Source organism: Molothrus ater, chromosome 19, assembly GCF_012460135.2.
Source record: "Molothrus ater isolate BHLD 08-10-18 breed brown headed cowbird chromosome 19, BPBGC_Mater_1.1, whole genome shotgun sequence".
Classification (NCBI taxonomy): Eukaryota; Metazoa; Chordata; class Aves; order Passeriformes; family Icteridae; genus Molothrus; species Molothrus ater.
The window spans coordinates 10,728,462-10,740,903 of record NC_050496.2 but is presented as its reverse complement, the minus strand read 5'-3'; the positions used below and the strand labels follow the sequence as shown (position 1 = coordinate 10,740,903).

At 52.4% G+C, this 12,442-nt stretch overlaps 1 protein-coding gene across 1 annotated transcript; it reads right to left on the bottom strand.

Moving 5' to 3' along the window:
• Positions 1-1,214: 1,214 nt before the first annotated feature.
• KCNJ2 (potassium inwardly rectifying channel subfamily J member 2) lies at positions 1,215-11,430 on the bottom strand. The gene is made up of 2 exons (XM_036394673.2): positions 11,325-11,430; positions 1,215-6,607 (listed from the first exon to the last, which is right to left on the bottom strand). Exon 2 carries the CDS (start codon positions 6,389-6,391, stop codon positions 5,108-5,110), a length of 1,284 nt encoding a protein of 427 aa, XP_036250566.1. The 5' UTR covers positions 6,392-6,607; positions 11,325-11,430; the 3' UTR covers positions 1,215-5,107.
• Positions 11,431-12,442: the final 1,012 nt, after the last annotated feature.

The window sequence follows — 12,442 nt, the reverse complement described above, 5'->3', positions numbered from 1 at the left end:
ACTGCAGGGGCTAAAGCTGGGATGGGACAATGAACTGCAAGATGTGCCCCCATCACCCTCACAGCTCCTGAAAGGTGCCTGTGCTCAGCTGGGGCTGGGCTCTGACACAACCAGAGCACACAGCCCCGAGCTACACCAAGGGAAATACAGGTTGGAGAGCAGGGAAAAGTGTTTGACACAAAGGGGGATAAAGTTCTGGAATGTTCTGCCCGGGGAGGTGGTGGAGTCCCCATCCCTGGGTGTGTTTAACAAAGCCTGGATGTGGCACTGGGGGCCAGGGTTTGGGTGAGGGGCTGGGGCTGGGCTGGACTCGATGGCCTTGGAGGTCTCTGACAACCTGGGGATTCTGTGAATTCTGTGAAATGGAGCAGAACTGATCAAAGTGAGAGAACCCCGTGCCCAGTTGTGCATTTTGGAACCATTTTGAGTTCATCTTGGGTTCATTTTGGGTCCATCTTTGGTTCATTTTGTGACCATTTTGGGTTCACCTGGGGTGCAGCCCTGGCTGGGCTCTGGTGCTGCCCAAGGTGGATCCATGGAGGAGATGCTTTGAATAAATCCCTGCTTTATTCTGGAACTCTGCCCAGCCTCTGCTCCAGCTCAGCCTTCTCAAGGCATCAGTGCAGCCTCAATATCTGCCCTGGAGGCCACATAAATCAGGATTTCACAGCTCCTTGAGGCTGCTGGAGGCTGCACTCCCCTGTCCTGGTGACACAGGGCTCAGGGAAATGAGGGATGCAGATTACACCCAGCCTCGTTGGAATGGAGCGTTTCAATAAGGAGATGTTCCAGGCAGACACGAAACACGGGGATTTCAAGATGATTTTCCTGCTTAATTTTTTAATCCCTTCCTGATTCTCTGGGTGCTTTCAGCCCTCCCCCCTTCCCTGCTTTGGAGCTTTTCTTCCATTTCCACTCGGAGCAAGGAATGACCTGGGGCTCTGCAGTCCCAGGTGTGACCTCAAGAAAGCTCCTGGGGCAGATTTTCCCTGTCCAAGTCTCGTTTGTGTCCTCCCCTGGGAAATAACGATGGGATCACCTTTCCTCCTGCCTTTTGTGGAGGCAGAGAAGGAGCTGTCTGTTCCTCAAGAGCTCCAGACAATGCCTGTGCTCAGACAACCATAAACACAGCTCAATATCCCCCTCCAGACCCATCTCCCTCCTCCTTTACACACGGGCTGCACACACCGAGCTCATCCTCATTTTTTTTTTTTTTTCATTTTTTTAATTATTTATTTAGAAATAATAAAATAAGACATAATATATAAAAATCTGTACAATCCACAATTTGTGCAGTACATTAGGAAGACTTCGATACAAAAAGGCTGCAAAACAGGAAAATAGTCATGGACAACTGTCAGATGCCGAGATTGTTCGTCTCACAAGAGCTGCAGGCCAAAAAAAGTCCTTACAAAATCAGCTTCTGATGGGCTGTGGGGTGGTAACTATGCAGCACCTTCTACTCCACAATGTGGTGAGCAGCCAGAATTAAAGACATTACAGTACTTCTCAGTTTTACCTTGTGTAATCCATCATGACAAAGAAAAACTTCGAGAACAAATTAAATATCTGAACCCTTTGTCTTTTTCCGAGGGCTTCCCCTAACACAGGAGTGTTTTCACGGCTGGGAGAGCCGTGAAATTCAATTAATTAAAGCCAGCTAATGAGGGAGGATCCCTACCCTGGCCACTTAACCCAGGAGAACTCGCACGGAAGAGACGGAGGGAGGGAGGGAGGGAAACATCCCCAACCACCTCTGCTCCTGTCACTGTACACAGAATTATGGGTCAGACAATGTGTCTCATTCAAGTATTTTCAGGGAAGGGCAGAAATAACATATTCCCCCCCAGCCCCTAAGCAAAAGACAGGATAAAAGCTTCCGTGTGAGCTGGGTCAGCCAATTTATCCTGGATAAAGAGGCTGAACCAAGGCCTGGGGGAGGCTCTGGGTAGAGCTCCGGCAGTTTAAAGTTTCAAATGTTAAGGTTTAAAATGTAAAGTTGAAAATGCGAAGTTTAAGTGGAAAGGTTTAAATTTCAAGGTTTAAAGTTTAAAGTCCAAGGTTTAAAGTCAGCCTGAGCTTGGCCCACGATCAACGGGAGCTGAAGGAAAGCTGTCAGTCATTGTCCAGTCCTTAATAATAATATTTTTTTTTTAATTATTACTCCAATTTGCTGGTGAGAAAGCCAAAATTGACAGGAAAAAGAGGAAAGGGACCACTTGCAGGGCTCTTCCCAGCAGCTTCCCAGAGCCAGGGCTGAAATGTGGGATTCCCTGGGCAAAGACAAAGGGTTGGGAAAGCAAGAACAAGCAGAGATTAGCAGTGGATTACACCTGCACACCCCCCTCCACACGGCTCTGGGAGCTCTGCAAAAACGCCAGGAACCAGAACGTGTTCTCAAAGGAAAAGTCCATGCTTAAAAAATAAATAAAGAGAAGTTCAGAGCATTAGGAATCCTATAAGGCTTGCAAGTAATTTGCTAAAAATCATGCTAACCTGTAGCATCTAGTCCTAGAGAGCCGAGACTGCTGAGCTGAATTGATACTTTTTTTTTTTTGTGGCCTTTTCGTTGTCTTCTCCTTGTCCTCCCTTACAGACTTCTATTTACATTTGGCTTTAAATATGAAAATACTTGATAAACTTTATAAAATGTACAATTTTTTAAAAATATTTCTGAAAAACCGACTTGAAAAACAAAACAAAACAAACGAACAAGAAAGAAAAAAAAAAAAGAAAAAAGAAAACAAACCCAAAACCTCTGCACCAGAAATGTTAAAGGGGAGGGGATTTTTTTTTTTTTTTCTTTTTAACTCTCTGGATTTCTTGTGTGTCAAAGAAATGAGACAAATCCTGCATTTTCCATCCCCCCCATCTCTCACCCCTCTCTCAAATATCTCAAGTATCATTGAGTGGGAGCGCTGTGCAGCTGGGGGATGCTGATCTGACACCAGGTCCCCTTCCTGCTGCCCAGCCTCCCTTTCCCCGTTGTGTTTCCATGCCCTCTCTGTGTCACTGAATACTCTTTGGTTTGGTTTCTCTCCTTTTGCAGGAACGTCACCCTTAGCAGCACTAGCAGCACCCTGTTGTCTCCACCGCTGTTGACCCAGAAACTGCAACCAGACCATCTTTGAATGTCCACCCTTCCCTTCCTCGTCCATCCTCCCACCCCAGAAACAGCCTCAGGACTTGCACTTCGTCCTCTGCCCTCTCCAGGAGCCCAAATCTGTGTTTACACCATGGAATTCCCCCAGTTTCCAACCCTGTAGACAGCATCTTATCAGAAACCAGTTCATTGCAGGCATTTCTTCCAGGCAGGGCTGCCAGGGGCCAGAGGCCTTCACAGATATCCACGTGCAGAAGACACCAGACCTAGAACAAGCTGTTTTTTAATGGCATACAGTGATCCAATACTGCAAGAGTCATCTGGGATTGCCATCCCCACCGCCCCCACGAGCAGGGGCCAAGCACAGCTTTGCTGTCTCCTTGAGCTTAGAGGCACAGAGAATTTAAAGCCTTCTGGGTGAAGGAGCCAAAACACCGCCAGAGCTTTGCTGAAGGTGACAAAATCTGCTCGGTGACGAGCGATGGGTGAGTGTCACCCGCTGAGCTGGGGTTTGCTGGGGAGGGAGGCAGGAGATGGAGCAGCCTCGTGCTCCCCACAGAATCCCTCTCTCTCCACCAGATGGAAACCCAGCTCCCTCACACCCCTGCCCTGCTGAAGAGAAGCATTTTGCACAAAACATCCCTCTGCCACTCCTGAGTGCTGTGCTGCCAAGGCCCTTTCCTCCTCTTCCTTCCTCCTCAAAAAACTCTTCTGGGGGCTTCTCTGCTGCTTGGCTCATCCGTGGCCAAGCTCCAGCAGCCTCTGGCATCAGCCAGCAGCTCCACAACGTGTCCGTGGCACAATTTCAGGGAAAGCTCCTCTGCTCAGAGCTGGGGAGGCCGGGGAGGACACGCAGATGACGCTGGTTTGCTTCCCCCAGCTGAGTTTTTTCTCCTACAAGAAAAGGGGGATTTTATTCCCCCCACAGAAGAACAGGGGGAAAGAGGAGGAGGCCCAGCTTGCTTTAGATCCGAGCCTTAAGCCTTTAGAATAAGGTGCAAAATCAAGGTCTTAAAAAGAAAAGGAAAAAAAAAAAAAAAGAAAAAAGTCAAAAACCAAAAAAGTGTCTGAGGTTTGATTTTTTGTTGTTGTTGTTTAAAGCAGCCTGTTCCTTTTTTTTTCCTTTTTTTTTTTTCTTTTTTTAAAATAAACTCCACTGTGCAAAACTGTGCATTTTCTTTGGTATCCACTTAGGTAGTTTGAACTTAGTACTTTTTCCTATGTATACATAACTTTTGTCTCATTTTTTCCTTTAGACAGAGAATTAAATTCTCCCCCCAAAAAAATCATAATTTTGCTGGAGGCTACTGATTGGCCTGATATTACATAATGCCCCTTATGTAATTGGAAAGAGAGAAATTGATTCTAGCTATCAACTACTGGCCTCAAAAGGAGTTTAAACTTTCTGGCAACATTGGCCTCTCTGAACTGATCATGAGCTTTTCAACCCAAAAAGTTCAACACTGACTTTTTTTTTTTTTCTTTTTAAATTACACAAGAGAAAATAAAAACTACACTGCAACAAAAATAACCATTTGTGTTCATGTAGTTAGCAGCAGCTTTTTAAAAAATAATTATAATAATAATAATAAGGCAGATTCTTGCCTTTGTTATGCCATTAAAAACATTCTTGTTCCCTAGAGAGAAGCATTCTGGAAAAAGTTGAAAACAAAAAATAATAATAACCCAACCAAAGCTTGCCTGCAAGTTCAAGTTTTGTAAAAAAATATATACATAATTTATTCTACAACATATGTGCCTTCTGTTCATACTTAGACATGTTTAGTGCTTTGTGTTTAGAGTTCATTTCCTGTCGTCCCTCCTCTGAGGACAGCCCTAAAACCAGCCTGGGTTCCTCGGGTCTGCTGCCTTCACACCACTCTTCCACAGTACCGTTGTCTGCAACCTCTTCTGGGCCAACTTCTCAGGCCAAGGAGCCCTCGCCCGACGGACACGGTGGGCATTTGTCCTGCCAGCCCCGCGGCAGAGGCAGAGCCTGGCCAGTCATATCTCCGACTCCCGCCGCAGCGGCCGTGGCTCCAGGGGCACCCCCGCCTGGTTGTGGTGCTCCATGTCCGGGTGGGTGTCCGTGCTCATGCTCTCGGGCACGCCCGTGTCGATCTCGTCCTCCTCCTTGCTGCTGAGGGCCACCTCGTTCTCGTAGCAGAAGGAGTTGGCATTGGAGAGGATGTATTTCTTCTCCGCTAAGTCCCTGGCACTGCAGATGGGTGTGTTGGGCACTTCGTACGTTTTGTGGAACCTCGAGTAGTCCACCTTGTAGTAGTTCTTCTCCTCGAAGAGCACGGGCTCGTAGCGGTGGCCCCAGAGGATCTCGTTGGCCAGATATGAGCTACGGCACTGCGTGGTCATGGCGGTGGCCTCCACCATGCCCTCCAAGATGACCACGATCTCGAAGTCAGCATTGTCCATGTCCTGTTTGCTCAGGTCGTACAGGGGACTGTCCTCATCGATCTCGTGCACTATGGTAATGGGGGAGACCAGGAAGATGCGGTCGATGCCGCTGTCAAAGCCCACGTTGATGTCGATCTGATCCAGGGGGATGTACTCCCCTTCCGACGTGATCCTGGATTTCAGGAGCTGCGCCCGCACGTGCGCCTCCACCAGGTGGCTTTTCCTCAGGTTCCCCACGCGCCACATCAGGCACAGCTTCCCGTCCCTCATGGCCACCACGGCGTTGTGGCTGAAGACCAGAGTTTCGTTCCTCTTTTTTGGCTTAGCCATCTTTGCCATGACGGCGCCAATGATGAAGGCATCAATGATGCAGCCCACGATGGACTGGAAAACCACCATGAACACGGCGATGGGACACTCGTCAGTGACGCACCTGAAGCCGTAGCCGATCGTGGTCTGGGTCTCGATGGAGAACAGGAAGGCTGCGGTGAAGCTGCTCACCTGAGACACGCAAGGCTTGCTGTTCTCTTGGTTCTCCAGATCCCCATGCAACAGCGCGATCAACCAAAACACACAGCCAAAAAAAAGCCAGGAGAGGATGAAAGTCAGGCAGAAGATCACCAGCATCCACCTCCAGCGGATGTCCACGCACGTGGTGAAGATGTCGGCCAGGTAGCGCTGCCCCTTCTCGCCCACGTTGATGAACTGGACGTTGCAGTGCCCGTCCTTCTTGACGAAGCGGCTCCGGCACTGCTGCCGGGTGTGGACCTTGCCCTTGCCGTTGCCGAAGCCGTTGGCCACGGCCATGGTGGACAGCTTCATGCCGTCCTCCTCCGAGGACACGATGCTGTAGCGGTTGGTTCGCACGCTGCCCATCACTACTGCCGGGGACTGAGGTGCTTCTGCTTTAGAAAACAGTCTGAGTTTCTGCAAAACCCTTTGGAGAAACAGTTTTGAAAGTTCTACAGGAACACACACACGCGGAAAAACCGGGCGGAGGCCGGAGTCCCCAGAAGCCCTCGGATCAACCAAGGACGCTCTTCTGGCATGCAGGGTGGGCTCAGCAAGCCACCGTCATAGAGAGGACATGGTCTGCAAGAGAAAGAGAAATTGCACTTTAGATCCTGGAGGAAAAGCATGGGGGATCAAGGAGAATGGCACCTGTGGGCCTGCAGGAAGTTTCCTCTTTCTTAATGACATTTTCAGCGATGCTCAACATTCACAGCTGTGCATGGACAGGGGTCACACGTGGTTACTGCAAGGAAGGAATTGCCCTTCCCGAAGGAAAGCACTGAAGGGAACGTGTCACACCAGCCTGAGCAATATTCACTTTAAAGCTGGGCACGCAAAGGATCTCTCTGCTATTTATAACTGTGATTTCTGCTTATTTTGAAACAAACAACTCCCTTGAACATCCTTCTGCTGTTCAAACACAAATGCTGAAGTGGTTTATAGCGACTAATGATGTGTCTCGTGGACTGTCTGACCCGTGACAAAGCAGGGAGCGAGCAAAAGGGAAGGTGGAGGCAGGGAATAAACTTGGGAAGCACAGATAGCGGTGATTACATGAAATTAAAGCACATACAATTGTTTTAATTAAGCTAACAGAATGAGCTGTGCATTCTCAGCAAATTTCAAGAACAAGGGCTGCAGTAGCTTCTCTCTAGCTCCATAAACCCATCGGGATCTCTGTAATTTTCATGGTCAAGTTTGGCCTGAGTTGACAAAAACAATTAAACCTTTCAAACCTCTCATCTGCTCCTGCTAAAGCCACCAGTAAAACGCAGCAGGATCAGCTGAGTGCCTCCCTAACACCTTTAGGAGCAAGTCCCAGCACCTTCCCCTCCGGAGCCCGAGGCAGCCCCTTCCATCTCCACTGGGCCACAGCCCTGAGGGTCCCATGAGTCTGAAATGCCACCAACCAAGACTCAGCAGAAAAGCTACAAAATCTCCTTCCTGCGGGGAGAAGGCACCAAAAACTTGTTTCAGGGAGGTCTGGCTTAGGCCCAGGTCTAGCTTTTAACAAGTGCGTCATCCATTAAGTCATGTACTGCATATCAGGAAATGGAATTGAAATACTGCAGAGGAGAGGAGATGCATTAAAGCAACTGCTCCAGCCACACATGGCCCACGGAGGGAATAGAGCTGAACCCGGGTGGAGAGGAATGTCTGCTGTCCCTTTGGCACGGCACGGGAGGCTCCAGAACCATTTACAGTAGCAGGAGATGAAATCACGGCGCTCTTCCTAAATTAATGTTATCAAAACTCATCTGAGTCTGTCCAAAAGCCAACAAAACTGCAGCCACTGCGGAGCACAACCCCTGCCCGGCAGGACCTCTGCTCTTCTCTGACTGGAATCTCTCAACAGCTGGAGATGTTATCTCCTTTCCCAACAACAGCAGCCCCTAAAGCCCAGCTGATGTGCTCCAAACACTCGAGCGATTTCAAACAACTCCTCAAGCCCTCCCACATCCTTCAGCCACATTACAGAGGCTTGAACTCAGCAAACACTTGTTAGGAAAAGAGCAGGTGACAAACAGCAACATCATCAGCTGTGTGTGCAGGCTGCTTTTCCCTCCAGGATCTCCTCAGGGTTTACTTTCACCTCCTCTTTTCCCCTCGCTCCTGTTTGTTATGCAAGAATGTGTCCCGCTGCCTCCTTGCCAAAGATTAGTCATCTGTGACTTCAGCTCAGACAAGACATTTTGGCAGCTCCTGGGTTCTGTAATGCCCCTTTGAGTGCAGCTCTCAGCACTGAACACTTCTGGTGGAGCTGCCCTCGTGCTTATTCTGGGCACTTGTTCTTACTTTTACAACTGTCTCGCCTCCACTGTGTAAGGATCCACTTTTTCCCCCCCCTTACACCTTTTTTGTTCCCAGGGTTTCTCATTCCCGCCAGGATATCGTGCTCAAAAATACAAAAGAATTCTTTAAACGCTCACTTAAATGATTTGTTTTGGCCAAGACCCCACTTTTATTAGAAACCTGAACACAGCAGGGAAGTGAAATTACTGTTAATACATCCCACATAAAAAAACTTCTTGAAAAGCCATTGCACTGCTCTGCAAATCGATCACTTTCGCAAACCACATCCTATAATCACAGTTATATTCGACTGCCACAGTCAAAGCCTGGAGTTTGCTCCAAACTGATGGAAACACACAGCCTAGGAAACAGTTTATTCTGGAGTTTGCTTTTTTTCCCCTTTTCTTTCCTGGATATAGATGAAAACTTTTGGTGGAAGGAAGGATAAGCTGCAACATTTAAAGTGTCTGATTACACAGCTTCTCCCACGAAAGTCTCAACCTGAGGACACTTGTTTGGAGCCCACAAATCCCTGAAATCCTAACACCAGCGTCCTGTGGCTGCATTTAGAAGTTTGGGACCTAAATTTGTCATATTCCTCCCCTGCAGGACTGAGCACCTCTTCCCTCCTGTCCCTTGCCTGGATCCCTCCTCACTGGCTGTGCTGTGGGAGTGCAGCTGCACCCCTTTGGTTCCCAGGACCCCAAAAGCTGGGGGTGAGCCTGGGGGCAGCTCTGGAGCCTGCTGGAAGTTCATTCACAGCACAAAGTTCTGGCACAGTGCAGGGCAGCAGAGCTGTCTGCCTGCTATTCCAACCCAAACTGCCTCTCTTCCTGGGAGTGCTGGGGCAGGGAGGATGGGATGGGTGGGATGGGAGCAGGAGCAGCACCACACACACGGATCAGCCACAGAGGGGTTGATCTCACTCCTGCTCGTGGAAATGCAGGTCCTGTGAAATGCCCTGTGCATCCACTGGCTGCCCCAGCACCTGCTCCATGCTCACCCTGACCCTCACCACCACTTCCACCAGAAGTTCCCCAAAAAACTCAGGAACAAAGCAGCAGGAAAACCAAATGCTATTTCTTCTTGTGCCAATCCACCTGCTGCTCAAAGGCTGCTGCTCCTCATTCCACCCCAGCATCAGCTGCTGGTGGCACCAAAAATTCCAGGCTGGTGTGGGAGCAGCCCTGCAACCCTCACTGGGCAGAGGGAGCCAAGCCAGCACCAGCCCAGGATTCCCAGTATTTGCCTAACTGGGCCCAGTGCAGTGCAGCCAGACACAGAGCTGTAAATTCAATCATCACCAGGTGTGTTGTCATGGTTATTATTATATTCATTATATTTATTATTATTATTAGTCCAGGTGACCTTTCCTCCTGGAAGGGAAGATAAGCAACTCAGCTTGGAATTACCAGCAGCGGCAGGGACACGGGATTACTGGGCAGGGATGAGATGGGACCGGAGAACCTGGCTGGCTCTGCTGCGAGGGGATGCTTGCAGGAGGGAGAAAACGGGGCTGGGCTGCATCTGCAGCACTTCTGAGCCAGCATTTGGGGAAATGCCACCATGAGGAGCCCAAACCTTCCCCTGAGCATCCCGGGGGAAGGACGCTCACATCGCAAGGCACAGCAGGAGGGGAATTCGGGAAAAGGTTAAAGACCTTCGGAGGGATAACTCCGGAGCGCAGAGGAGCGGGGGACGGGGTCGAGAGGAGCAGCAGGCAGCGCTCGGAGCGCTTATTCCCCGGCTGACGCCACCGAGCCCTGCGGAGCCAGGCGGGCACACGTTGCCAAGAGAGCACCAGCAGCACCTCGGCCAAGCGCACCCGCCCTGCTGCCCTCGGAAAGCAGAACAAAGCAGCGGCCAAGCCTGCTCCCACATTCCTGCTCCCTCGCAGCCCCTCCGTAACCTTTCTCCTTAAAAGTCATTCCCCAGGGCTCCTCCGGCCGCGACTCAAGTTACGCGGAGCTGCCTTGGGGAGAAGGATCTGACCTTCAGCGACAGGCAGAGGGGGGTGAGGGGGGGGGAGAAAAAAATTAAAAAAGAGCACATGATGCGGGGAAATGGGTGCGAAGAAATAGGAGAAAGGGAAGGACAAGTGGCGCTCGCATCTGCTGTCCTGCCAAGGAGACGGGCGCGGGGCGTTTGGAGTGGGGACAGAAGAGCTCCGAGCGGAGCAGCCATCACCAGGGGGTGTACGCGGAGCACCGGCTGCGAGGATGGAAAAGCAAACAAGTGTAAAGGTAAGGCTGAGCCACGGAGACAAGCGCGGGGTGGGGACAGGGCTGCGGGGACAGAGCTGCGGCTCAAGCCGGGCCAGCGGCACCTGCGGGTCCCCAGCGGCCCCGCCCCGGTCACTGACCCCCCAAATCCATCTGCATTCTCTTATCAGTATTTTTTCCTTTCACTATCATGAGCTAAGCTGAAACAATACAGCTCTTCGCTGCCTTTCCAATTGCTTTTTTTTGGGGTTTTTTTTGTCCTGCTTGCCATTTTTTTGGCAGGACGGTCAAAAAGAAAGAAGCCCTCCCGTTTGCACCGTGCCGATGAATGAAGCTACAGGTTCATTTCACACCCCTCCAAACCATCCCGGGCGCTCAAACCCACACACCCGAGCCGAGACTCGCCGCTTCTGCAGGAAACAACAGGCGAGAAGAAGGCGAAGGGATGGAGCGGTGCGCTTTGTGCGACGCGGAGTTGTCATGCGAACTTCCAGCCCTTCCCCAGGATAAAATATCCCGAGGGGGGCGAAAAAAAGGGGGGGGAAGCAGCTGGTGCATGGAAAGTTATGAGCACAAACAGATGCTGCAAGCAGATGCTCGGGCGCTCCAGCCATACCTATCGAATTATTTTAGGCGCTGAGAATAGCTCCGTGAGAAACGCAGAGGAGTTCCCCCCTCTTCTCCAAGCCGACGCTTTTATCGCGGGGGTATCGCGACAGCGCGCGCGCCGCGCATCGCCTCCGCTGCTCGGGGAGAGACGCGGGGAAGGAGGCGATCCTTACCTGCGGCGGCCGCGAGGGAGGTGCCGGTGCGGAGAAGGGGTAAGAAAGATCCGTGGCGAGGCCGTGCCCGGTGCCCGCTCCGCTCGCACTGCGCTCCCGCCCGCCCGCGGCCCCTTTTTGCGGGCGGCCATGGCACGTTTAATACGGCCCCGCCGGACACGCCCCCCGCGCGGCCGCAGCCAATCACGATACGGGGCGGGGCTCTGGGGGGCGGGGCCTCGCAGCCGGACCGGGCAGCGGGACCGGGAGCGGAGCCGGGATGCTCCGGAGCGGCGCACGGAGCTGGGGTTCCTGCTGCCAGGAGGGGCTCGGGAGAATGCGCTGGGTCCCCCGGTGCCCGCTGAGGAGGCTCCTCGGGCTCCCGGGAGAAGGCACCGGGTCCCTGGATTCCCGGGATCCCCGGTGCGGAGGGTCCCGGGGAGAAGGCACTGGGTTCCCGAGTCCTCTCTGCGGAGGGTCCCGGGGAGAAGGCAACAGATCCCCGGATCCTCTGTGCAAAGGGTGCCAGGAGAAGGCGCTGGATCCCTGAATCCCGGGATCCCCGGTGCGGAGGGTCCCTGGGTCCCCTCTGCGGAGGGTCCCGGGAGAAGGCACTGGCTCCCCGGGTGCCCGGTGCAGAGGGTGCCAGGAGAAGGCACCGGGCCCCCGCTGCGGAGGGTCCCGGGAGAAGGCGCCGGGTCCCTGGATCCCCATGTAGAGGGTCTCCGCCGGGTCCCCTGCTGGCACCCTACACCCGGGACCCCCGGTGTCCGGTGTAAAGGGTCCCGGGAGAAGGCAGCGCGTTCCCCGGTGCAGAGGGGACAGGAGAAAGCGCCAGGTCCGCGAGTTCCCGGTACGGAGACTCCCGGAGAAGCCGCGGTGCAGAACGGGCACGGCCGCGCTGCGGGGAGGCAGCGCCGCTGCGGGTTCGTTCCGCGGCTCCGGGACGCTCCGCTTGCGCTCCCGGGCAGCCGGCACCTGCCGCCGGCGTGCCCTCACCCTCCCCCGGCAGGGATAAAGGCTTTGGGGGACTTCACCGGGAGTTTGGGATGGTCCCGTGCCGGAGCCGGCTGCCCGCTCGCTCCCGTTCCCGGCTGATGGCCGAGGCCCCGGGCAATGAGAAAAAATAGCGGAGACGG

What these genes read in the sequence shown, in the direction of transcription:
- KCNJ2 (XM_036394673.2), bottom strand. Translation starts at nt 6,391, where the DNA reads ATGGGCAGCGTGCGAACCAACCGCTACAGCATCGTGTCCTCGGAGGAG.